This window comes from Myotis yumanensis, unplaced genomic scaffold (assembly GCF_028538775.1).
Source record: "Myotis yumanensis isolate MYYU_CA2020_CCGP unplaced genomic scaffold, mMyoYum1.0.hap1 SCAF_5, whole genome shotgun sequence".
NCBI classification, from domain to species: Eukaryota; Metazoa; Chordata; class Mammalia; order Chiroptera; family Vespertilionidae; genus Myotis; species Myotis yumanensis.
The window spans coordinates 9310878-9335236 of record NW_027223756.1 but is presented as its reverse complement, the minus strand read 5'-3'; the positions used below and the strand labels follow the sequence as shown (position 1 = coordinate 9335236).

Genomic DNA, 24359 nt, shown 5'->3' with positions numbered 1-24359 from the left:
AAATTTTGTGCACCGGTCCTCTAGTAGTAAAATAATAGATAGAAAACATTGAGTCTATCTCCACATACACATGCAAGAAAACTCATAACTAAAATGAAGAATGTAGATTGCACTGGAAATCTTTTTAGGTGAGGGCACGGAGCACAAAGTTGGCATCGCCCAGATAGCATTCATTCTCTTTGTCCCTCTCTGAATGCACCAGTTTTGCATACTCCACGCACACATGTCTAAATTTCTCTGGTTCCACCCCCTGCACTTGCCTCCTCTCACAAGACCTTTCTACATGACCAGAATCAAACCTTTATTGTGCAGAGTAATTTAGACTCATCCCAGTTCCTCAAATCCAACATTTCCAAATCCAGCATTTAGTACCTGCAAACAACAGAATTTCCAGTCACCAGCACCCACCTTTCTGGAAAGATAGGGAATTAATTATGAACAACCAAACCTTTTCAGGGCACTTTCTCCTGATTGCAGGTGTTATTTCTATGATGCACTTATTTTTTCCTGTTTACGATACAGAGAAAAATGCATCTTCTTTGTAAGAGGATGGGTGATGTTAGAGCATCTTCGTTTCAGATTTTTGGTTTTAGTGAAACTGTTTTTTGAGGCAAAGATGGGATACTAAATGGGGATATTAGTATCTGTGTGTTCATCCTCACAAAGTGCTTCAATACCAACCCTCTATTGTTCAGACATGCTGCCCACCCCCTCCCCCCAGCAGATATTATTTGGAGTAGCAGTACTTGTACTTTGGGGATCATGTAATAACGACTACAGCAATTTTTGATGGCTAGATGCTATTCATGGTTGATAGTAGTGATGAGGTGGATGGTGGTGGGGATGAAGCCTGACACAGTTTGAGGATAATCTAGTACTATTAGGAGATACACATACCTCATTTTAACATTCTTACATTAACCCTTCAAAATAGGCATCTTATTCTCATTTTTCAGATGTGGAGACAGAGGCCTGTCCCTCTCAACTCTTCATGAGGTGTTTAATGTCACTCACTCTCCTTTGTTTCCATTGCCCACAGTGTAGAAGAGGCACTCACCTATACTGGTCAATGGATTGGAAGTTTTCCTTTATGGAATATATCAGGAGTGTGATGTAGTTAGTGACTTTCATGAGGAAACTGCCTTGGACTGAGGGACTGGGATCTCATTTATAAATTCAATGACCCAAAGGGACATGATACAATGTCTGATACCACCCTTTTTCCTGACTTACTATTTTTGTAATGAAGGGAGGCCTCAGAGTCAGATATCTCTCAGTCCCAATCTTGACATGAATACTTACCAAGTGTGTGGTGTTAGCAAGTCACTTAGCCTGCCAGAATTTTCATGTTCCCATCTCTAAAACACGGAGACCTGTGTTGCAGGGTTGTGCAATTAGTGGACACTTACCCAAGGAGCCCAACTCAAGGCCTGCTGTGTTGTAGGCATTCATACATGGGAGCTTGACTTGACAGTGATTCTGACTTTGATGTGTTGCCTAGAAGCCTGTGGCCCCTATACTCTCTCTGATGATCTGCTAGGCCTTCTGTGTCATGTACAAGGAGGCCCCACTGGACAGGGTAGGGAGAAGGGCTCTCCTTCATTGGATTTTGTGGCTGCAGGCTCATGTCTGCTCTGCTGTCTCTCTGAGCTCTGTATAGTGGGAAGAGGAGAGGGGAGGGGCTATCTTTCTGGTTACAGTAACTTAGCCAGTGCCTAAGGTACAGCCATCTGCTGCTCTCAGGAGGCACAGGGAAAAGTGGGAGGTGAGCAGAGGGGGGCATGTAGGGAAGGTGGAGCTGAGGAGGCAAAGGCTCCAGTGAATTTCCACATGTTGCACTGAAATTTTAGCAGCAGGTGTAGCCATTGTAAGTTCTTGAATGTTAAACAGTTTAGACTGGAAAAGGGGCAAAAGGCATGGAATTAGACTAAATCTGACAGAGACTTTGTTGTTGTTAATCCTCACCCAAGGATATTTTCCCATGGGGTTTTAGAGAGAGTGGAAGGGAGGGGTAGAGACACAGAGGGAGAAACATGTGAGAGAGACATATCGATTGGTTGCCTCCTGCAAGCCTCCCATCCAGGGCTGCAACCTAGGCATATGCCCTTGACCAGAATCAAACCCAGGACACTTTAGTCTGACAGCCAATGTTTCATCCAATGAACCAAACCAGTTGTGGCCCAACATAGACTTTTGACTTTTCATTGCTAATCAGGAATAAGAGTATCCACAAGCACACACGCTTGCACTACGATGGCAAATCTCTAGACATGTAGGGTGTGTTATGTCCCATCATGGCTCTTGTTCACTGAGACTGCGAGCACATAGACATGTCCTCACATTTCCCGATTCATGGAATTCAGAGACAGCAGATCCCGATTCCACTGTTATCATTTCCTGTGCAGATGGCTCCAGGGACCCCCAACAGATTCTAAAAGGCTCTGATGCCAGAGAGCAAAATACAATTGTGAATTTACTTATCCTTTTTGGCTCTGACCATTAACCAGAGTTGGCTTTTTATCCCCAGACATAACAGTATAACTGCACAGGGGAACAGAAAACAAATCGCCTTTGACCTCTTATTTACTAGTGCATTAAATTATGGGGGCACTCTCTTCCACTTTTGTAGATTTTAAAACAGATCTTCCTTGGTCCACCAGGAGGCCACAGGGATATTCTGTCTCTAGATATTTGGAGTAGATCCATGTTCAGATTTGCTTTTGGATGTTTCTAAGAGGAGAAACTAAAATCTCTGGGTACACACTTTGCTTTTCATGCTAAGTCCATCTGAGCCTGACTTGAGGGTCTGGGAAGGCCAAGTGAGTGAGACCCCAACCCCTCTTCCCCTTTCTCAGCTCCTCTCTCTGTTATGAGTGGGGTTCTGTTATTACATTTTATTTGGTGTTGAAATATTTTGAAATAAACCACTTTTATAGAAGGCTTCTAATACACAGGAAAGAATCTGTGAAGGCACTGTTTTTCAGTTGACTTAGCATTTCTGCTTTTGGTAAGAGCAGAATTAGCAAAGGAGTCAAGGATAAAGGGCTCAGGCCTTATCCATCACATCTTTTTAAACATGGCACCTACAATATCTAAGAAACAAGTAGACAATCCAGTTCACATGCCATCAGAAGGAAGAAAGGTATTCCACAGGAGCTTTCTGATTAATCTTTTTAACTATTTCACTATAAACATGCTCATATAATGAAACTTTTTATCAGATTTCTGAAATATCTGTGACATAAGCTTAAATTCAGAAACAAAAAACTGATTCACATGTACTGATTCTTTTTCCACTCCCTTCTGGACAAACTTCTTCAGTGATTTCCCTTCACTTGAATTGGGGTCGTGAGGTGGTCACATTGACCTATTCTCGGAATTGACAGAGTCCCAATCCATCTGGGTATCTGGAAATGGCTGGCTTTTCTACCAATAAACCTCCCAAAGATCTATAGCCAGTTTATAAGAATATATATTTGAGAACCAGTGCACACTCGGGGTGGGGGGGGTCTCTCAGCCTGGCCTGCACCCTCTCACAGTTCAGGACAATCTTAAGGGATGTCCACCTGGCAGCTTAGGCCCGCTCCCTTAGGAGCGGGCTTAAGCTGGCAGTCAGACATCCCTCTGACAGCCTGGGAGCCCCTAGGGCAGGGGTGGGCAAACTTTTTGACTCGAGGGCCACAATGGGTTCTTAAACTGGACCAGAGGGCCGGAACAAAAGCATGGATGGAGTGTTTGTGTGAACTAATATAAATTCAAAGTAAATATCATTACATAAAAGGGTATGGTCTTTTTTTTTTTTTTTTTTTTAGTTTTATTCATTTCAAACAGGCCGGATCTGGCCCGCGGGCCGTAGTTTGCCCACGGCTGCCCTAGGGGGATGTCCAACTGCAGCTTAGGCCTGTTCCTCTAGGCTGTCAGTCGGACATCCTTAGCGCTACTGAGGAGGCAGGAGAGGCTCCCGACACTGCCACTGCACTGGCAACCATCAGCCCGGCTTGTGATTGAACGGAGCTCCCACTGTGGGAGCCCACTGACCACCATGGAGCAGCTCCTGTGTCAAGCATCTGCCCCTTGGTGGTCAGTGTGCATTATAGCAACCAATCGATCCCGGTCATTCTGTGTTAGGGTCAATTTGCATATTACCCTTTTATTATATAGGATTCAAGCACAATGAAATGATGCCCGGAGGGTCAGAGATCATTGATGAGGGTGAGGCAAGCTTTGACACTAATTGGCCTCAGTATAATGGTAATAGTAACAGCTCTCCATTTGGATGTGCCCAAAATTTACCCAGGCATCATTCCCATATTTACATACCCAAACAGGTCCACTCACATACACAATCACATACAAACACATCTCAAATGGGTTGTCAGTGATTAACAAGTCAACCCCCTTAAGTAGTAGGATAAGCTGAAAAGTTAATAGTGAACAGTGTTACAGCTCATAGGATTAGTTAATTAGACAAAGGCTTGCAGGCAAGATCTCTGTAGTCTGTTCTGCTAAAGTGATGGAACCAACTCAGGCAACTGATGAAAAAAGCAGTGTGAACCCTCTTCAGGAGAGGAAATGTGGAGAGTGACAGAATCAAGCCTCAGCCGAGCAGGGAAGAGCTGACAGAGGCCCCGCCGTCCAGCAATTGCCATTTGTCAGTGCTGGAAAAGGCAGAGGCTTGGGGAAAAGGTTTATAATTTTGGTTACCATCTTTCCCACTGCTTCAAGGCAATTTTAATTACTTTGTAAATGCAGCCTCTAAACTAGCATTTCCCCACATGAATTGTTGACCTTCACATTCAAGGACGACTATGCAGAGTGCTTTGTCCATCGTAGATAATACATGCATTTTATTAGATAAAGGATGAATATTTAACCATATTAGGATAAAAACCAACATATTATGATTGTAGAATTGTCTTAAGAAAAATAGGTTGGCAAGTGCTGCTTCTTCTGTTGTAACTGGCCTTTTATAATCTTTACCAGGGGATGCAGCATATTTTTTCCCTTTATACCCAAAGTCACAAATGTAATGACCTATATTGGCCAACCAGGGGGTTGAAATAAGTGACGCTGACTGGCTATAAAATCAAAAGGAGTAGTAAAGTAATAATAATAGTAATAATAATAGTAATAATAATAATAATAATTATAGGAGAGTACATGCCGAGCTCAAAATTGCAAGTGACCTCCTGGAAAAGGCATGTGCCCTGCAGTCCAGTCAACTTCTACAAATGACAACATCTTGCAAACTAGTACAATATCACATCCAAGATTTGCCACTGATGCAGCCAAGACACAGGAAATCATCACCCCAGGATTTCTGCTGTTGTCCATTTAGAGCCATACTCACTTCCCTTCCAGTGGTTCTCAACCTTCCTAATGCCGCGACCCTTTAATACAGTTCCTCATGTTGTGGTGTCCCCCAACCATAAAATTAATTTCGTTGCTACTTCATAACTGTAACATTGCTACTGTTATGAATTGTAAGGTAAATATCTTATATGCAGGATGTATTTTCAGGGGTCGTGACCCACAGGTTGAGAACCTTTGCTACACCCTCATACCCTGGCAACCATGAACCTGTTGTCATCTCTATACTTTTCTCATTTCAAGAATGTCATATGAAAGGAGCGTATAGCTAGTAACCTTCAGGATTGGCTTTCTCACTGAGCAGTATTCTCTAGATAGTCATCCTGATTTTTATGTCTATCAATATTTCATTCCTTTTTATTGCAGAGCAATATTTCATGTCATGGGTGTACCGGAGTATTGTTTAACCAGTCACCCATTGAAGGATATCTGTGTTGTTTCTAGTTTGGCTCTATTGAAAAAAAACATTCTGCTACAAACATTTGTGAACATATTTTTGTTTTTATTTCTTTGGGATAAATGCCCAGGAGGGCAATTACTGAATTATAAGGCAGTTGTACATTTAGTTTTTGGTGGTGTTGTTTTTTTAACTGCTAAACTGTTTTCCAAAGTGGCTGTGCCATTTCACATCTGGGGCAGCAATGCATGAGTAATCTTCATTTTTTTTTCACCTCCATGCTAGTACTTAGTTTATTATTATTATTATTATTATTATTATCATTAATTATCATCATCATTGTTTTAGCCATCTCACAAGTCCATACTAATATCTCATTGTGGTTTTAATTTTCATTTCTCATGGCTAATAATTTTGTGCATCTTCTTATGTGTTATTTGCCATTTGTGTGTACAATTTGGTGACATGTCACTTCATGTCTTGTCTATTTTTAAATTGCATTGTTTGGGTTTTCTTTACAGTTTCAAAAATATATGTATTCTCAATATTTGTCCTTTATCTGATATACTGTTTACAAATAGGTTCTCTCAGCCTATCTTTTTATCCTCTTAACAGGATTTTTGCAGAGCAGTTTCTCACACATTTTTTATGTTATATTTTCATTTTTCTTCACTTTATGTTTTGATTTTGCTTAGACCTACTTCTTTTACCCATGAATTATTTAGAAAATTTTTGTTTAGGTTTCTAGTAGTTGAGATTTTCTTCTCTTTTTGCTAGTAATTTGAGTTTGATCCCATTGTGGTAAGAGAACATACTCTGTATGATTTCAATTGCTTTAAGAATTCTGATGTTTGTTTTATGTTCCAGACTATGACCTGTCTTGATATGTGCTCCCTGGCCACTTACGACGGCTACATACCCTGCTGTGGTTTGGAGGAATAGTCTATAAATGTTGAGTAGACCTTGTTGGCTGATGGTTTTGAGGAGGTCTTCTATATCCTTCTTGATTTTCTGTCTAGTTGTTTATTAATTTTGGGGTCTCTGATGTTGAAACCTCCAAATATAATTGTGGATTTATTTATTTTTCATTTCAATCTATTATTTTTTGCTTCACATATGTTGTAGCTCCTATTTTTTGGTGCACACATATTTAGAATTTCTATTTCTTCTTGGTGGATGGGTCCTTTCATTATCATGTAATGCCCTCTCTGTTTCTGGTAATTTTCTTTCCCTATGAAGTCCACTTTATCTAATCTATCTATATATATATATATATAAAAGCCTAAGTGACCGTTATGACCAGTTGACCGAACAACCCGTCAGCTGGTCACTATGATGTGCACTGACCACCAGGGGGCAGATGCTCAGCACAGGAGCTGCCCCCGGTGGTCAGTGTGCTCCCACAGCCAACTTCCTGTGGCTGGGCAACCTCCCATGGTCCCTCTCCCTGTCCAGCCAACCTCCCATGGCCCCTCCCCCCAGCTGGCTGGTTCTGATCATCCCCACTCGGCACCAATCAGGACTGGGCGAGATGGCCCCGATCAGCCCCGATTGCTGGCCAGGCCAAGGGACCCCACCCATGCATGAATTCATGCACCAGGCCTCTAGTGTTAATATAATTGTTCCTGTTTTTTTTAAATTAATGTTTGCATTAAATACCCTTTCATCAGTTTTACTCTCAACATGCCTACATTGTTAAATTTAAAGTGACTTTCTTATTGACAGAATAACCCTGGGTTGTATTTTTAACCCACTCTGCTTTTTAATTTGTGTATTTAGACTATTCATATTTAATGTAATTATTGCTATTTTATGGCTTAAGTTTGACATTTTACTTTTTTGTTCTCTTGTTCTTTCTTTTTTCATCTTTTTATTTTCCTCTTACTTATTGAATGTTTTTGTTACATTATACATACATATTTTATCACCATTCACTGGTTTCATCCTTTTACCAGTTCAAATGAAGTGTGGAAACTTTCTCCTTTATGTCTCTTTATCTTTATCCATTTGCAATACAATTTCCTAAATATACCCTCTACATAAATTTAAAACCTCATCAGACAGTGTTATAATTTTTACTTCAACCATCAAAAATAATTTGGAAAATGTAAAAGGAGAAAGTCCATTGCATTTATTTATATTTTTGCTTGCCATGGTTTTTTTCCCCCTGCATGATGTCCCAACAATTTTCCCTTCATTTTTTCCTTTCTGGTTTAGATAACTAATTTTTTAACCATTCTTTTAGATGAGTAGTATTTGAACTATTCTCCCTTCATCTGAGAATTTCTTGTTTTCTTCTGCATTCTAGAAGGATTTTTTACTGAATATAGGATTCTGGGTTGAAAGATCTTTCCTTTCAACAATTGAAAAGTATTTTGTCACTTCTTTATAGTTTCCATGTTTCCATGGTTTCTAATGAGATATCTACTCTTATAATATATTGCCTTTCCCTGTAGATAAACTGTCAATTCTCTCAGTGCTTTCAAGATTTCCTTTAAGTTTTCAGAGTTTTGATTATGATATATCTTGATATGGATGCATTTGGATTTATCTTGTTTGTGATTTATTCAGCTTCTTGAGTGTTGCTTTATGTCTTTTGAAAATTTGGATATATTTAGCTGGGCTTTTAGCACTTTCTCAGCCCCTTTCACTTTCTACTTTCCTTCTGGGACTCTAACAATATAAACATTAGGTCGTTTCTTAACATTCTAAGGGCCCCAAAGCTCTGTTCATCTTTTTCTCTTTAAGTCTGTTTCTTAATGTGTTGCATACATTGGGTAATATCCATTCTTCATTTTTTTAAAATTCCCTCATTCTGTCTTCTGTCCCTCATTCTCCTTTTGAGCCCATCTATTGAGGATTTTTTGTTCTCTTGTTTTGAGGGTGTTTTATTATTATTTTATTTTTTTGGTTACTTTGATTTTTGGTGCTAAAATTACCATTGGAGTTTTCTTTATATCTTTCATTCATTTGCTGAAACTTTCTGTGTATTTTTTTAAATAAGATTTTCTATTTTTTCATTTTCACTCATAATTGCTCATTGAAACATTTTTATAGCAGCTTTTAAACCTATTTCAAATAATTCTAGAATCTTTATCATCTCAGTGCTGGCATCTATTAATTGTATCTTTTTATTCAGTTTGAGATCTTCCTAATTGTTGGTATGCCAGGTGATTATTTTTTAATTGAAAAGTAGACACTTGGATATTATGAGATTCTGGATCTCATTTAATTCTCCTATTCCAGCTGATTTCTTCTGATGCTGCTCTGTCGGAGAAGAGATACCCATCTCATTATTGCTAGGTTGGGAAAGAAGTCCAGGTTCCCCACTCAGTCTTTGTCAGCACCCAAGCGCAGGGTGCTGTTTGTAAGGAGCTGGGAGAAGTGGATGTGGGAGTGCTGGCTCCTTACTAGGCCTGCACTGATGCCTCCCTCGGTGAAGAGATAGGAGTACCTTATTATTCCTCCCCACATGGCATCTACTGGCACAGTAACCACTAACAAGGAGCCAAAGGACTCATTACCACTGGGAGAGAGTGGAAGTCTTGACTCTCCACTAGGTCTCCTCCTACACCACCCCTACAGAGAAGGAGAGAGGTACCTTGTTACTACCCAGTGGTGTGCAAGCCCAGGCTCCCCATGGAGGAAGAAGATGGCCTCATTCCTTCCTGGGAGGGATGAAAGTCCTGGCTCCCTTCTCTGAAATTACCTTGATGGTACTGGGAGTGCCTTCCTCCTTCCTCAGCAGCATGGAAATGTAGGTCCCCACCTGGCTTTTACTGGCGAAGATGGGAATGGGGCTACAGTTTTCCCCATGTTGTTTGGCTAGAGTGAGGTGGCTACTATCTCAATGTTTCTCTCTTGTTAGGCTGCCCCTTTTGTAGCCTTTTGACTAGAGTGAGGCAGCTTTTGTCCTCTGTGTCTATTGATGTTCCTGGGTTGCCAGTGTCTTTAGCTACAAATCTGGGATATACTGGTACAAGGCAAGAAATCCCAGGAACTCACCACAGTATTGTTCCTTAGGTCCTGAGGGCCCTATGTATCTGCCTCTTCTTTCCACTTTTAAGACGGCTCTTCTTATGTTTGTTTTAATCATTTATTCTTCAGCAATGCCCAGGGTTTTTAGCTGAACGTATTGGGAGGAATGAGTAAAAGTAAGTTTATTCCATCTTTCTGGGAGCAGAACTTTTTAAACAGCCTAATTTTTAATGATAAGCTATAGATCCACATCCAGATTTTAATATAATATTTCCTGGTCCATCTTTTTTTTTTAAACATTGAAAAAAATTAAACAACAGACAGGCTAAATGCAAAATGTCTATAGGCTAGCAGCCTGTATATTCTACTCAGTTTCCTAGAAATTTAGCTTTTAGTGACTAAGATTTGTCATGTTTATCTCATTATATAAAAAAAATTGCTATAATTTGTCTGGATGTGACATTGCTGACAAACTTAACTATCAAGGGCATAGCCAAGAAAGAGGAATTTAGCAGGAAAAGATCACTGAGCAACCAAATTAGACATCAAAATGTCCAAACAGAAAAGTTCTTGTACTTTATAACTAGTAATAAGCCTTCAGGCTTTTTAAATAAGCCTGTAAATCAGAGCATGATTTCAAAAAATAAAATCACATACCCACACGTAATAGAGAGTCAGCCCGCTTTCCCAAGCAGGATGCAAATTAGAGGAGATGGGACTTTCTGAGTCAGGAACACTGAAAACATTAAGGAATAAAAACTTACAGTGAACAGGAGAGAGGAATATTATAAAACCCACTCAACACACCCAATTTCCCCCAAAACTACGTGTGGCTCTTGGTGTTGGTGCAGTCATATAACCTTCCATAGGTGCTGAACACCCTCCTTTTCTGGCTTGTAGTTCAAGTATCAAGTTTTATAATTAGAACTTTGAGATTCAGGAATTTATATTATCATCTCCATCCTCTAATGCCAGTCTGTGAACTGCTTAGCTAAGAGAAAAAAACAAAATGTTAATCTTTCAGAGAAGGAAAAAAAAACACCTTCTTCCCATAGGTCCCTACAGTGTGCTAGCCTATTGGGAGCTTTACCGTAGGATCTGTTTCAATTTTTACTAAAACGCTATGAGGTGAATACTATTATTTTTCATTTTCACTGACTGGGAAACTGAGTTTGAAAGGCCAGGAATGATTTCTTTTACAAGGGCCTCGGCTGGTCAGCGGCCATGGTAACATTGGCATCCAGTCCAGGCTTCAATGGCCCAGCTCTTAACCAGCCTGTATTACGGATTCTAAAATATTGACATCACTTGTTGGAAATCACAGGAGATGATTTTAACATTCAGAGATTGCATTAGTGTTAAGACATTTGAATTAACTCGGCACAGAAAAGAATTCCATGCCCACAGTTACTATGTGTGTCCTCAAAGCAGGTCCTGGGATCTTGACTGGAACTCTCCAAGCTGCTTCTCAATGTCCTGAGTCAGGAAAAACTATGAGCTGTTTTTATATAAGGGGCTGTGGCAGCCGCATGGGTGTGCTTGGTGTTGTTTGCATCACCAAACAGACTTGTCCATGATAACAGGAAGTATGTGATAAAATGTACAAGCAGTATAAATGAATTGAGTTCCTCGGGATGCAGAAGGCCCTCTTGGTGTGAAAAGACAGGGAGGGACTAGGTGCCTGCTACCTTGGGAGAGATGCCGTCCGCTTTGTGTGTATACAGGCTGGTCCGTCGGTATGCAAAGACATCCCACTACAGGGTGTTGAATAAGCACAGAAGAGCAGAGAGGCTCAGAACCACAGATCTGCTCCCCAAGTAGTTCCTGACACATCGAGGAATCAGAGAGCCACAGTAGCCTAGAGAAAAATCAGTACCCTGGCTGCACTGTCCATTTTAATTCAAATCCTTATTTGTCCATTCTGTCCAGTCCCTGGCCCTGTAGTCCATACTATTTTCATGGCCCACGAAATCAATAAGAACCTGCGGTTTGGAACGCATCTCAGCGTTCCTGTTGTATTTGCTAAGCAGAAGGCTAGTGTTTGCCGAGTGATGTTGGGCATACACACCCAGGGTGTCAAGTGACAGACTGTGGAGCTCCCTAGCTGCCAGTTTATATGTTAGAGAGCCTCCTTTCTATCACTTTCCTGTTTTATACAGTGCTCCTCCCCTCGTTTCTTTCCTGCAATGGATATCCCAGCAATGAACACGATGGGTGGTGGGTTCAGGTTGGGGATGAAGTTGTTGGGTCAGTTAGAACTTTTGTCAGCAAGCTCTCCAGTTGGTCGATAACCAGGAAGAAGAAGTGACCAGGTGTGTCCAACACAAAGATTTGCAAAGGAGAGAAAACTGACTAGGACTACACTGAAGGCTTATTAAAGGAATTGGAGGAAGATTGCATGTCAAGAATGCCTTACACTATCATTCTCCAGTCCCAGCCAGGCAAGCTTAGATCAGTCAAGTTGATTTGGTATCATTGCAAAGCATCGAGAGCGTATATTTATGCCTCATATACTTTTTTTAATTTTTGTTTCCCCCAACTCTTCTATAGCAAAAAGAATATAATTAATGATAAAATCAGTCTTACTTTCAACTGCTTCATAGTAAGATCTTGCATGCAAATGACAGACATATCATATTATCAGTGCACATAGAGAAAATCAAAAGATGACTTATTTTTGCTATTACGCCCCCCCCCCCAAATCTATTAAATTAAACAGCAAGAAAATTAATTTACTGTATCAAGTTCTTCTATTTAGGCCGATGGTTTAAGTATACACTAAGCATTTGCAGGAGATTATGCGGCACTGACCAAATTTGCCTTTTAATGTTGTTATCTGAGTCAGAACGTGAGTCAGAATGGAAGGCAGCATTTTCTTATAATCACGGTGTTGTTTGTTTCCTTTGGTGTGCTTAGGTGGCCACGTGACCCGTGCCAACACTCAAGCCTGACTTTCCTGAAATCATCAGCGCTCTGCCTGATCTGCAATAATGGACGTTAAGGACCGGCGACACCGCTCTCTGACCCGCGGGCGGTGTGGCAAGGAGTGCCGCTACACCAGCTCCTCGCTGGACAGCGAGGACTGCCGCGTGCCCACGCAGAAGTCCTACAGCTCCAGCGAGACCCTGAAGGCCTATGACCACGACAGCAGGATGCACTACGGGAACCGAGTCACAGACCTCGTTCACCGGGAGTCGGATGAGTTCCCAAGACAAGGTATGTGGAGCGGCGCCCGCTGACTCACTGTCCTGTGTTCCTGACTTGCCGTGTTGTGTGTCATTGATGGCTAAGGCCCGTGACAACTGGGGCAGAGCCTGGCGCCGCTGAGTGGTCCCTTAGAGCTTAGGCAAGAGCGGTCCTTTACATCCACTGTATCAAGCGTCTGTGGGTTTCACAGAATTGCTTCTGTGGTCCTGGATACTAAATTCTTTGACAATTTGGTGGTTGCTTTTGAGCACATGCCATGGTAGGGTTTGACCGATGTAACATAACAGCAGACCCTCAGCTCCATCTAGGGTATATTTCTCTTGAATTCTAGTATTTTGATTTCTTGGGGGAAGAAAACATTTGTCTCCCAAGTACTAACAGTTGACATTCTCTTCATGTTCGATATCCATAAGGAATTGGTTATCACCCCTCAGGGTTGCTGTCAGTGTATGGAAGTGTGGGCGTAAGCAGTATAGCCAAGTTGATTCACCAGCCCGAAGTCTTGTGTGTTGCCTTCCAGCCTTGCTGTGTGTGCAGTTTGCACCCACGGCTTAGCAAAGCTACAAGTGAATGCACAGAAATGCAGGGGATGCACTGGGAAGGGTCCGCCTGCCAGTGCCAGGGGTCGAGGCCCCGTCTGCCTGGTTATTACATTACTGAGTCTTTATTTCTTGTTACAGTACATGTTGCAACTAATTTCCTTCCTCAGGCTACCTTAGCTTGTTTCCCAGCCCTTTTCAGCTGCTGTAACAAAATGCCACAGCCGGTGGCTTACAAACAAAGCACGAAGGGACAGACAGATTTGGTGTCTGAGGAGGGCTCTCTTTCTGGATCAGGAAGAGCTATCTTTTCCTGTGTCCTCACATAGCTGAGAAGGATCAGGCAGCTCTCTGGGCCTCTTTTATGAGGGCACCGATACCCATGCATGAGCACTCACCCTCATGACCTAATCACCTCCCAAAGGCCCTGCTTCCAAATACCAAAGGGATTAGGTTTTAATATAAGAATTTGGAGGGAGGGTCACAAGCATTCAGTCTACAGCAGCTTGAATTCCATTTCTAGTTGCTTAACTTCCTTAAATTACTTTTCTTATCTTTTCTTTATTTCTTAGAAGACTATATATATATATATATATATATATATATATATATATATATATTACATATATAAAATCTATAACCCAGCAGCTTTTCTAAAAAACATATTTCCATATGCTTCCAGTTCATCCTAGCTCCAGCTTTAATAAACTATTCCCCCAAATCAGCCAAGAAACAGTTAAAATTGTGTTTCCATTGCACTTATAGACCCTTGCAAGATACAATTTTCATTTAATCTTCCCTCTTATTTTCCGAGTTATCTTCATGTAAATGAAACACATTTCAAACGGGGGAGGGGGGGTGTTGCTTGAAAATTGCTCTGTATCAAATGCCTTTGATCTCCGAACGACTTCAACAAGTGTTTTACTTCAAGTTCTCACCAGAATCCCAAAGTGCGTGTAGTGGGAAGTGGAAAAAGAAAAGAAGCACAGCGTCACTCTTGAAGGGAGTGTTTAAATGTCCAGTATGAAAAGTCGTGACACCTTCCTGTTATTTCCAAGAGCATCACCAATACAAGATGCAGATATTTGGGAAGGTGATGCACGTTCACCTTGGTTGAAAGCCTTTCGTCTTCTGCTGTATTTCTGGTCTCATTTGCCGTGTTGCGCATACAATTTGTGTCTCGTGGTTCTGTGCTGAAAAGTGTGCTCTCCTTCTAAGCCTCATTAAGGGTGCCTCCTGGCTTCTGCATCCTTGTGCGCTGATCTGTAGGCCCAGATCATTGTTGAATTGTGGACGGGCCTGTCACCTTCCCTCTTAATAATATGTAGGCACACTGAAGCCATGTGCTTGGGATTTTATTTTCCAATATACCTTTATTCCTCCTGTTTAATCTTGCTCCACTGATAACAGTGGAAGTTGCTTGGCCCAATCAGACTCATCGCTTTGCAATTAACAATTCACACATGCCGTGGTGTGTTGTTATTGAGCCCATCTTTGTTTGTGTAATATGTTTGCAGGAATTAAAAATGTGCAGGCCAAAAGTAAAAATGAAAAGGCATTGGAAAGTATTTGCATATGCAAGTGCCATTCCTTCTGAAGACATCCATGAATTTATGCATGAAAATGTAGTCAGGGTCTGAGTGGATCTACTTTGATGGGTTCTGAAATTGAACTCTGCAGGAAGTAAATAAGCACATATTTAAGGAGAGGGGGGAACAGGAGGTACAATCTGGCGAGCAACGCATTCGACATGAAACTTAGCCTCTGCAGAGAGGGTTAAAATAAATTTTACACTCAGTAATAACAATCATTTTTTCAAATGTCATGCATTTCCCATTTTATTTCCCTATTCATGAAATCAAAGAGCAGGATCGTCTCGGTACTTATTAGCCTAGAGGTACATTAGCGAGGATCATAGCGCGATCATCTCCTGTGGTATTCTTATCTAAAACCCAAGACACAGATTATAAAACAAACACGCTTCTCACATCCACGCAAGTTTGGCAAACACAGTTGGATGACTCTCCAGATGCTCTGAGTGGAAAGAAATTGCCAGCCAGTGAAGTGATGCAGGGCTAGGGTCAGACCTTGTCCAGTTTCCCCAGCTGGCCAGCTGCAAGGTATCAAACGTGAGAGGCTGCGGGGCCCAGCAGGAGAGAGGGGCCAGGTCTTCCCCTGAGAAGCTTACAGAGGCTCCTGTCAAAATGACACCTTCTTGCTTGCTTTCAACACCGAATCCTCTTCTGCCTTCTTCTTCTGGGGGCCTCTTGAGCAGAGAAAGACGATGCAAATTACCTGTCTGACCTCTATCATGTTGGATCCTCCTGGTGTGAGGGGAGGAAATGGCTGACCTTACGTCTGTGGCCATTGGAGTAATGAGTAATTAGTTAATGACTAATCCTGCAATAAATAGCATCCTAGTGGTCGGAGTGTTAATGCCCCTGACAAAAGTGCCCAGTGGTCTGATTTGTGATCAGACCCAGGCCCAATCCACCCTGTGAAGGAGGTGCCACTTTGAATAATAGAGGTCGGCCGAGTTCCCAGGCAAGTTGTATAAGCTTGTTCTTTGGGACTCTGAAGTGCAGGTGTAGAGCGGTATGATATACAAGTCACGTTGCCATGTCTTAAGAGCCTGAATTTGGACTTGACCTTGACTTTTGTATATGTGTGTGCCTTTGACTCTACCAGGCATTCTGTGCCTTGCTAGGATTAGTGCACAGTGTGCAGCTATGGTGAACAACAGTTACAATAACAGTAACAGTAACAGAATAAGGTCTAATACCAGTATGCACTTCCTACATGTCAGGTGCTGGGCTAAGCATTTTGCTTGTATTAACTCAGTTAAGGTTCACAATGATGGTGTGAGATGGGCAATATTATTACTTCCTTTTTTTTTTTTTTTTTTTTTTACAGATTAGGAAACTGAGACATGGAGAGATTCATTAAATCATCCAAGGTCACTAACTTAGGAATAGTTAGAGACAGGTTTCCCATCAGAGTTAGATTCAATGTGTTTGATCACCTCCCCCATGCATAAATAGAGAACCAAAAGACAAGTCATTAAAGCCTCAGAGGCTAGGAAGAGTCTATGAAGTTCAGTTCATAAACTTTTTAGGGGTCCACCCCTTTAAACTTCCTTAATAATAAAGGACCTATAGTCACTAATACTGACTGCACAGATCATGAGGAGTATACCAGCAGCCCACAGATCTGTAGTCCTGTTCTCACCCATTTTCTCCATTTCCATCACCACCCCAGACTCCTGAAAGTGTTTCTAACTGCAGTCCCTCCCAACTGACCACTATAAAAGGAAAAGTTTCCTACTGTCCAGATACTCTGCCCTCCCCTACTGTCATCACCTTTTTGCACAACCTTTCAACCTGGAACACTAACCAAGAAAGGCGTGGCTCTCTAAATGTTATTGCTCAGGTAAGCAGAACCGGCTGGTGTCTGAGCAAGCCAAGACCCCGTAGCCCAGAGAGGTCAGCCAGGCTTCTCATTCCTCAAACAGCCCAGCCCTTTGTCCCACTTAGCAGTGCAAGTCTCTCGAGAGGGGGCTGAAATTGAATTCTCTCTCTGCACCTCAGGCAGGCTGTTTGGGTCAAGGCAAAAGAAAGAACTGGGGGAAGTTTGGATTTTTAAGCCAATGCTTGCACCAGTTCTCTCAATCAGTTCTAGCACTGAAATAACTTTCAGCAGCCCTTTGATGCACAAATACATAAACACATACACACATATACATATTAGGTTTGGTGTGATTTGGGTATTTCAGAAACCATTTCTCACTCCTGTGATCTTTAAAACAATTTGAGCATAATTTTTTTGCTCTGTGTAATTTGCCAAAGCATAAATTTAACCCGTGTTAATGAGCTTAAAACCCATGAACAACTAGTAAGCGACAGTGTTACCTGTATTGATTCAATTAATGTATATATAATTGTTGACACACTTTGAAAAACCTGTGAGCATTTCTGTGTATACCATTGTTGTAAAATTGTTATTTTTAAGGCACCCAAAGCAACAGTTAGAAAGGTTTTATTTTGAAAAATGCCAATCTCTTAATTTAATTTACTTTCAAAGAACAACTTTTAGATTTTAGTGAAGTTCAAGAGTTTGGTCAATACTTGGAAGGCTGAAAAGTACCTTGAGAAGATTGCTTTCAAATGATTCTCCTGCCTCTAGGCAGGAGTTCTGTTCAAAACTCAACTGAGAATACATGCGCCTCTTAGTCTTCAGTTGTGTTGTTTGTTTTTAAAAATCTTTAGAAAAAAAAAGACTCTACAGTCTTTCAATGTAATAAGGCTTGTTGTCTTCTGGCTGGCTAACTTAAATCTATGTTGCTTCATATGAGAGGCATATGGGAGAATAGTTAGAAGCCGACCAGAGTTAAATTGTGTCAGCATCCTAGTACTCATGTGTTCTACCAGGGTGAACCTTATAAGGCCTGCAATATCATTTGTTCTGGCCCTGCTAAGGCATTAGGGGTGAGTGCATTAAATGTTTGACCAAATATAGCAGACTAATTTTTAAGCTGATAATTTTTATGTTATAAATATTCAAATGGCCCTTGGCAGAAAAAAGGTTCCCCACCCCTGTTAGGTTCTCCTTTTCTCTATCTATAAAAGTTCCCACCAATGTAATTATTGGGATAATTTCTAACAATTATGTGTTTGTCACTCTATGGACATTGTCTTTCTCTTAATAAGTGATGACTAAAGGCTAGTGGTTATTATTATAATTAGTGTCATTTCAATCCTATTGCCAGCAAAAGTGGTGATCATTTATTCTCCTGCTCTCATAATATTTCTTGCAACAGAAATTTCTTCTCTTGGATTTGTTTCCTGTGACTTGAAAAATTCTGACATCTTCAAACCCTGAATTTCTCCTGAAGTTGTTGATAGAGTGTGTTTGACTCCCTGTGCACCATACCTTTTGCTCCCAAAGATGAATGTAACTCACACCTTATTTCCCTATTTTTAGAAAGGAATGAAAGATACCATCTAACAGCTGTCAACTCATGCCAACACACTGTAATAGAATTGCTAGTCAGACAGTTTTACAAGTTAAAAAAAAAAGATTGAGAAAATGCTCTAACATAGTGCTATTGGATACAAACAATTTTTTAAAAGATGTGCATTTTGTGGCAGATAATTAAATGTAAATCTTAGGAATGTGTTTAATTAAGAGAAGACCATCCATATAATCTCTGGATGGAAATTAATTCATTCTTATCACTTCATGTGTAATAATTTGAGGTCTGTGTCACTTAGTCAATTTCATCTGGATTTTCTTTGTATGCACTGCCCTTCTAGGATTACATCTATATTTTTCAGTCATTGTGGCCATTGGGTAATAGTCTTTATGTTTGCCCAATCATTATCCTTCATGTACAGTCAACTCTGCATTCAACATTGGCTCTAACTTTCAATCCTTTTCCTGCTCTTCTCTGGTAGTAACTTACCAGTTCCACCCTTAATCCTCTACTGGTTCTTCTCCATGGCATTTTCTTGAGAACGATCTTGTCCTTACAAGTACAGCATTCACTGTTTCTACTTGCCAAAATTGTTTCGGTTACAAGTGAAAGTAAGATAATAATATCCCAAATGAGACTAGCTATTTCAAAAATAGGACTGTAGAATAGCAACACTTTTCATCTCATATTTTTCATTCCCTTTACTTGGCTTTACCCTTCAAAAAGGTTTATTTGAAGATTTCTTTTGACAAACCCACTCTCATATTCTCTTCCCTTGGTCGTATCATTGGTAAGAGATGTTTTTGTCTGTTGTTTTATTTTGTTTGTTTGTTTTCCCAAACTTGAGCAGAACATTTCCAAGAAAGATTCAGGTAGGGCTGGCATGGACATATGACAATGTCACTATCACTCTGACTTTAGTTGGCTATGTCTTGCACTTAGGCTTACCCTATGCCTGGAGATAGCTTTGAGTGAACAACTCCTAAACCCAATGGAATGGATTACATGTGGGAAAGAAAGGGAAGTAGGTAAGGGATACTGATTGATTTGATAACAGATGCTCACATCCCCAGTGATGCTGAAATCTAAGATAAGTATGGTCTTTCCAAGCTCCATTTCTACTTTCCTCACTGCCCTTGGAGTATTTCTTCTTAGATAACCAAGTGGCAAACAATATTTTTTTCCTCAAAATATGTTTCCATTATTTCCCAGCTTTTGGAAATGGTATCAAAACTCTTGCTTTTTAGGTAGAGTCTTCCAAAACTCACTCTTTTTTCTTGATTCTTTATATTGCAGTTCACCAGATCACAACCATTATTCCTTCTTAATTTATCTCATTTCCAATGTTCACATTTCATGAGAAGCTGCCAACTTTTCTTCACCATTTAAATGGCCTCCCTTTCTCAGACTTCCTCCATATATTTTTCATAGAATGAATAGTCTTAGGTTTTTAAAGCACTTCCCTGTACTTGTCTCTTTACTGAAATTAATTCAAAAAAATTTGGGGGGGTACTTGTGGGAAAACTGTATTATGAGACTTAGTAATGATTAAGGCCTGGTTTCTAGCCTTACAAAGCTTGGCAATTCTGAAGAGGACAGGTATGATAGACATGTAACTAGGTACAGTTTGAGAAACACCAAGGAAGGGGAAAGCATTGGATAGTTTTGGAGAGATAGCCAACCTAGAATTTCACAGTTAGGATGTCAGAAATTGTGACATCCTTTTATGCACTTGAAGAATGAGGAGAAGTTGGGAGATCAAGCAGGCAAGAAAGAGTGTTCAAGCCAAACATATAATATACAGAGATGGCAAAATAGGTTTATAGTTGTGAGTACATGAAACACAGAGCTTATTCTTGTATTATTATTTAACTAGAGGCCGGTTACATGAAATGATTCATGCAATAGGCCTTCCCTTCCCCTGGCTGCTGGCATCAGTTTTCCTCCAGCACCCGAGACCCAAGCCTTCACTCTGTCCCAGAGCCTTCAGTCTTCACTGTTCCGGCCCAGAGCCTTTAGTCTTTGCCCTGCAGATTCGCGCCTATGTATGCAAATTAACTGCCATCTTTGTTGTGTTAATTTGCATACTCTCCTGATTGGCTGGTGAGCGTAGCAGAGGGATGGTCAATTTACATGTTTGTCTATTATTAGGTAAGATTATTGCATTATTTTCCTTACGAAAAACTGAAACCTACTTTTGCCCACACCTGTATGCAAAAGGTCCAGAGGTGACACTGCTTCCAAGGATCTAAAAGAAGTTCAGGTTAGCTGAATGTGGAATGGGGACAGACAAGCTAGAGTGGTAGAGGGAGGAACTGGATCATACAGGCATTTCAGGGAGATTGTGCTGGCTTTGCTTTATGGAATATGTTACAGGGAGATAAGATGGTCAGTGAGATGAGTTAGGAGTTGTATTTCACCTAGGCAAAGGAGTCTTAAAACCTGAACTGGGATAGTGGAGATGGTTTGGGAAGTATTGACTTCTTAGAACACTGTAAAGGGGAAGGTAGATATATTATTCTGGGACTTTTGTGCATTGACCGCTTTCTTTTCCTACAAAAAGATTATTGCCTTTCTGATGTTGAATTTCCATAAAGAGCCAGGAGAGGTCAATGCTTGCAAACAACTCGTAAATGAGAGTGCATAGATTATTATGTCAAATCCTCCTGGAATGGTGACATAAGCCTGAATATAAAAATATGTTGTTACAAGAATTTGCATTTTTTCTCAACTTTTTAGGTTCCCACATATGCAAAGAGTAGCATCAGCAACAGAACACCTCATATGGGTCCAAGGCAAGGAAAATACTGTGTTGCATCCACCACTTCTCTATGTGACTACATACCTTGTTAATTTTCCACCAGTGGCTAAATAAATCAGGGACACAGCAGATGTGAGGTGTGTGTGTGTGTATGTGTGTATGTGTGTGTGTGAAGTGAGTGTGTATTGTATTCCTGCTAATTGATATGTTGACTAGCAAAGGTGAGGATGTGTAGAAAGCAGAATCAGTACTTTCAGGCATCTGATGGGACAAGCAAAGTGGGGGAGGGGAGAGGAGTCAAGGATATTCCTTACAAAGGTTTGTGGTTACAAAAACTGACTAAATGTTAGTGATAATCACCAGGGTGAAATGAAGGATGAGCTGGTTTGTGAGTTAAGAGAGTATGTGTGACAATGGACCTTTTGAATTTGAGGTGCTTTTATGCCATGCATGTATAAAATAGCTAACAAACAGCTGACTGTACAGTCCTGAAATTCTGAAGAGAGGGTTGAACAGAATAGAGGTTTAGGAATTGACAGCTAATAATTTCATGGGAATTAGTGTGATTATCCAGGAAAAAAATGTACAAGGAAAAGAAATAGGGGGCTCACATGAGAATGCAGGTAATCAATGAACAGGAAAAGAAAGAAGACATTTCAGTGGGAGTAAATAGAAAAGAAACCTTACTTTCCTTACATGGTCTACTCAGTCAGTCCAGACTTGAATTAGCATTCAAAACATTAGTTTTATTCCCCAATCTACTACTCAGAGTTGGCTTCCTTTTTATCCCAAATAATGGTTACAAAGTTAATGCACACAGATGATTCTTGGGTCCTGAATATGTTTTAGTTGGCCTACAGATTGCTTTAGAAAATTTGAATAGAGTGCTTGTAGCCAGTCTATTCATATTTCAGTTGCCTTAGACTTCATGTCTGCCTTTTGTTTAAGTCCTCCTGTTCAGTCATTTATTTTATATGTTAGGCCCCTGAAGGCTATTGCAATTGCAAAAATATCACAGACCTTCCTATGTTCAATCCTTCTTTGTAAAATGCCTATCTACCTATTCCAAATCCATTTATCCCACAAACTTAACCTCTTTGGTGACATCTCTGCCCTCCAAATTCCAGTGGCCCTCAACGTGTTGCTATTGTTATTATCCTCTTTGTGAGTGACTCAGCATAACAGCACATGGTTCCATGACTCCTGTGAATCGGGAGATAAGCAAAGTACTCTGCAATTTTTGTGCTCTGACTCACAGATGGAAATGTAAGAGAATGTCTTCTTATAAGGGGCTTGTATCCAGTTTTAATGAGAAGAATTTAAAGAACTGCTCAGACCAGCATTCCACTTAGAACATGTGGGTTGTGTGTCTAGCATGACAGGATCAAATCCCACCCTGTGAAATGCCTACTTGTTTTACAAGACCCTGACACTCACACATTCTATTGCACTATCATTTGCTTTTTCTGAGTATTATTGACCCAATAATGCTATCAGCTTTTCTAGGTGTGTGATTAATATTGTTGCTGTGACTCTGTAGGGACCTACTATGTGTTGTCATATGGGTGCCATGTGATAGGTGACAGGACACAATTCTAACTGGAAGTTTTTGTCTGTTTGTTTTTTAAAGTGTACTGTCAGATGAAAAACATGCCAATATCTGTCTTACCATGGCTTAGGGTCTGGGCCCAGGAGGAATGCTGCCCTGCCCAGTGATAAATCATCACACTGATATTATCAAAAGAGACATTACATTTTCAGTGTCATGTTTTAGGTTTATAATTTAATTTTCAGCTCTGGCAATCCCAGAAGGCTCCCTAGGGACTTAAGCAGAGGAAGGGGCTGGTGGGTAACCGAAATGAATTCATGTTCATTTCTTGAGCACCTTAATGGGCATGCATATCTCAGCAGCCCTCTCTCTCTCCACTGCAGCCAAACTCCATTGCACCAAGAAGTTGCTCGCTATTCCTCCTGCACTGACTGCTTTCCTTTCCACTCAACCTCAAGTCAGATCTGCTTTAGTAATAATTCTCTGCTGGGCACGATCAGAACAAATACTGAGCGTGTGCAAAGGTGTCAAAATGGACTTATTTATAATGTCCCACAGCCTTTTATACTATTTGGAATCTTTTACTAATATGTTACTTTGAGCATTATGTTTAATGCGTCTTCTCCAAGACAGAAAGGTCTTTCTGGAAATGAGAAAACAAACCAGAGAAGTCGGTTGGGCTTCCTTGTATTCTCAGCTGAACCTGTCCCTCTCCCTCCTTTTCCAGGTCTTTGGCCAGAGCTAGGAAATGTGAAGCTTCTCTTTGTTCACCTTGATTTATGAAGAGTAGGCATCGGACAGTTGCTGTCCCAGTGGGATGCATTTTATTTTAAAAATAGTTTGAAGCACTTCTTTTTAAATTCCCTCACGTCCACTGCCACCTTGGCCGCATGATACATGCTTCCCGGTCCGTCCTTGTACAGTTAAGGTTCACGCCGCGCTTGGGGAATAAAAGGACTGAATTTATTTGTAGCAGTTTGAACCAGAATGTTGAATTTATTCAGAGAGTAATTACGGTGGATTAAATGCACCGCTCTGGGTCTATTGGCTGTAGCTGGGGCATTGATAGAAGAGAGGAATATTACTTTAATGTCCTCACCATAAAAAGAATCTAGTCAACTGCAGGACGAATAGCCACAGCCCAAACCAATTCTGCTGAACATGAGTGCAAATTCAGGCAATCCCCACTGACTTCACAAAGACCTCTGTCTGCCTGGCAGCCTTGGGTTCAAGTTCTCCGTAGGTCCTAGTGACAATGCAGTTAATGTGCAACGCTGACCCCCATTTGTGTGTGTTGCAAAAGCCCTGCCTGGAGATGACCCAATTAGCGCTCTCTGCTTCCCCAACTCAGAGACTGAATAGCAGGGAGACTCCAGCAAGGTGCTGAGCTGTCCTAGCTGAGCAGTGAGGGGACAGTGAGTGTGGCCACATGCCACATCTGTCTCTGGACCAGTGGCAACACATTTGCTTCTCTGTGGAGCTTTAAAAAGTCCCCATGCCCAAGACTTGCCTGAGACTGACTACATAAGAATCCTTGGAAATCAGACCCAGGCATCAGTATTTCTAAAACTGTATTATTATACAAA

The 24359-nt window shown here is 40.9% G+C and overlaps 1 protein-coding gene across 4 annotated transcripts in view; it reads left to right on the top strand.

Annotated features, from left to right (window-relative positions):
• Window positions 1–24359, top strand: part of TENM2 (teneurin transmembrane protein 2) — a 1191402-nt gene that overhangs the window by 281751 nt on the left and 885292 nt on the right. For all 4 annotated transcript variants that reach the window (XM_070414454.1, XM_070414453.1, XM_070414452.1 and 1 more), the window contains exon 3: window positions 12662–12961. In XM_070414454.1, coding sequence (XP_070270555.1) covers window positions 12736–12961 — 226 coding nt within the window. In that variant the 5' untranslated portion in view covers window positions 12662–12735. The remainder of the gene's footprint in view (window positions 1–12661; window positions 12962–24359) is intronic.